Source organism: Calidris pugnax, unplaced genomic scaffold (genome assembly GCF_001431845.1).
Source record: "Calidris pugnax isolate Ruff unplaced genomic scaffold, ASM143184v1 scaffold38, whole genome shotgun sequence".
NCBI classification, from domain to species: domain Eukaryota; kingdom Metazoa; phylum Chordata; class Aves; order Charadriiformes; family Scolopacidae; genus Calidris; species Calidris pugnax.
Window position 1 is genome coordinate 733782 of NW_015090995.1, and position 2971 is coordinate 736752.

At 59.1% G+C, this 2971-nt stretch overlaps 1 protein-coding gene across 1 annotated transcript in view; it reads left to right on the forward strand.

The window, feature by feature from the left end:
• The first annotated feature begins 1523 nt into the window (after window positions 1–1523).
• The window catches only part of SLC16A2 (solute carrier family 16, member 2 (thyroid hormone transporter)), a 40080-nt gene continuing 38632 nt past the window's right edge, over window positions 1524–2971 (forward strand). Inside the window, exon 1 of the mRNA XM_014954894.1 lies at window positions 1524–1655. Within this exon, the coding sequence (XP_014810380.1) occupies window positions 1524–1655 (132 nt within the window). The remainder of the gene's footprint in view (window positions 1656–2971) is intronic.

The following is a 2971-nucleotide window of genomic DNA, read 5'->3' on the forward strand; positions in this document are numbered from 1 at the left end:
CAGTATTGTCCAGCCCAGCCCAAAAAGCTGCAGTGACACCTGGCTCAGCCAGTGCCAGAAAATGCTCCGGTCAAAGCGTCAGCATCCAGGAGAGATGCTGCTCAGTGGGTTTTGTGGCTTGGCTTAAGGTAATATTAACCCCCCACTTCTCACTCCACAATAGCCTTCTGCAGCTCCGGGTGGGAAAAGTCTCCATGAGATGGTGTGTGCTACGGCAAAGGGCTCTCCCACCTCTCTCTGCTGGTTTTTAATCCAGCCTCAGCTCTGCTGCTGTGAGAAATTAGTATTTTGGGGGGCAGCTCCCCCGTGCACAGCCCAGGGTACCCCAACCCCCTTCCCTCTCAGCTTGCTGGGGTTTAAGAAAATAAAATTCAAGTTCCTGTGCAACCTGCTCTGGGTGGACCTGCTTTGGCAGGGGGTTTGGACTAGATGATCTGCAGAGATCCCTTCCAACCTCAGATTAGGCATGTTTAGTTTAGAGAAGAGGAGGCTGAGGGGAGACCTCATTGCCCTCTACAACTACCTGAAAGGAGGTTGTAGAGAGGCAGGTGTTGGCCTCTTCTCCCAAAGGACGAACGACAAGACCAGAGGAAATGGTCTGAAGTTGGGGCAAGGGAGATTTAGATTAGATATTAGAAAGAACTACTTTCCTGAGAGAGTGGTCAGGCACTGGAACAGCCTGCCCAGGGAGGTGGTGGAGTCACCATCCCTGGAGGGATTTAAGAAACGTATAGACATGGCTCTTCAGGGCATGCTCTAGTGCCCAAGGTTATTGGTTTATGGTGAGGTGTTGAGTGTGGGGTTTAGTTGGTGGGTGTGGTGTTTTTGGTGGGCATTTGGTGTGGTGCGTTTTTTGGGGGGTTTTTTGGGGTTTTTTTTTGTTTGTTTGTTTTGGGGTTTTTTTTTGGTTTTTTGTTTTTTGTTTGGTTTTTTTTTGTGGTTGGACTCGATGATCTCAGAGGTCCCTTCCAACCACTAAGATTCTGTGATTCTGTGATTATTTTGTGATTCTCTGATTCCGTGATAATCAGCAGGCCAGAAACCTCAGCTGGGTTTTATGGTGGAATGGTTATTACCATCCCGTGCGGCGGCTGCTGGTGTCGGCAGAGGGCAGTGGAAGATGCTCGCAAACCTCCCAAGCCTGCAGAGATGGGGATCCGGGGAGGAGACTCCACCAGAGAGGAAGGGAAATAAAAATGCAGTTCCTCCAGCAGCGAGGATGACCCCAGCGTTACCACCGGGCACCCCGCCATCCTGGGGGGGATTTGGGCCCATCCAGCGGCACGGGGGCGAAGAGGGAAGGAGAGGGGAGGGGGGGGGGTTTCGTCTCCCACCATCACACCCCACCGGCTCGGGTCTGGCAACACACACAAACAGAGGCTGCTGGGAGCCAGGGAGAACCACGGCTCATCCCTTGGCTGGGAGGAAGCGGATGGCGATGGAGCAGCCCCGCAGCCGGCAGCGATTCCCGGCTGGAAGCGGGCGGGCAGGCAGGCCGAGGGGAGGGTTTTCTGGCTGTAGCGATGGCCCGGAGGGTCTTCGCCGAGGCCGACGAGCCGCAGCACGTAGGCAAACGCGTTCCCAGCCCGCAGCCTGCCCGCCCGTGGCTGGGAGCAGCAATCCGGCAGCGGGGGAAGCGGGAGAGGGTGCTGGTGGTGGGGCCCTTCTGCCTCCCTGCTGCCTACTGCCTCCTGCCTCCCTGCCTCCCTGCCTCCCTGCCTGCTGCCTCCCTGCTTCCTCCCTGCCTGCTGCCTCCTGCCTCCTTGCCTGCTGCCTCCCTGCCTCCTGCCTCCCTGCCTCCTGCCTATTGCCTTCCTGCCTCCTGCCTCCCTGCCTGCTGCCTCCCTGCCACCCTGCCTGCTGCCTTCCTGCCTCCCTGCCTCCTGCCTCCCTGCCTCCTTTGTCTCCCTCCCTCCTGCCTCCCTCCCTGCCTGCCTCCCTCCCTGCCTGCTGCCTCCCTGCCTGCTGTCTCCCTGCCTCCCTGCCTACTGCCTTCCTGCCTGCTGCCTCCTGCCTCCCTCCCTGCTGCCTCCCTGCCTCTTGCCTCCTGCCTCCCTGCCGGCTCCGCAGCTGGCCCTGCCACCCTGCCTACTGCCTTCCTGCCTCCCTGCCACCCTGCCTCCTGCCTCCCTGCCTGCTGCCTCCCTCCCTGCCTGCTGCCTCCTGCCTCCCTGCCCACTGCCTTCCTGCCACCCTGCCTCCTTGCTGCCTCCCTCCCTGCCGGCTCCGCAGCCGGCCCTGCCGCCTCGCCAGGCGTTGGTAATTAATACCCCCGGAGGTAAAAGAAAAAGAGAGCAGCGTGAGGTTGGGATGTATTATTATTTTACTCTGATAGGAATCTGACACTGACACAGCCATTAGGGTAAAGAAAGAATAATAACAACGTCGACTTGGCATATATTAAAGCGTAAATACCTTCCGCGTGTGAAAAGACAGGCTTTAATATATTGGTGGGTTTGTAACTATTTATTGAAAGGAGAGAAAAGGGAGAGCTCGTTGCAAAACAAGGCAGAGGTGAGAAAACGCGCCGGGTTTCTATCCCCACTGTCCTGCTCGAGGAACCCCAGTGCTGGGGTGCCATGGGGTGACCCACAGCTCCGGGGGGGTGACCCACAGCTCTGGGGGGGTGACCCACAGCTCCGGGGGGGTGACCCACAGCTGGGACCAAGGGGCAGGCTCCTCTCCTCACCACCCAGCAGCGAGAACCCTGCCTGCCTTGGGGCTGGCGTTAGGAAAACGCTCTCAAAACCTTTTTATTTTCGGGGTGGGGGATGCCGGCGAGCCCAAAAATCCCACCGCACCGAAATAAATCCCCTCGCCGGGGGCTGTGGGTCGCCACCTGCACCCTGCTCCCCCCAGCAGCATCAGCCCCACCGCGGCCAGCGAGGGGTCCCCCCTTCGGTGTCCCCCTACCCCCCGGGGATGCTCCCGGGCTTGGGGCGGGGGGGGACACACAACCGCTAGCTCCCCG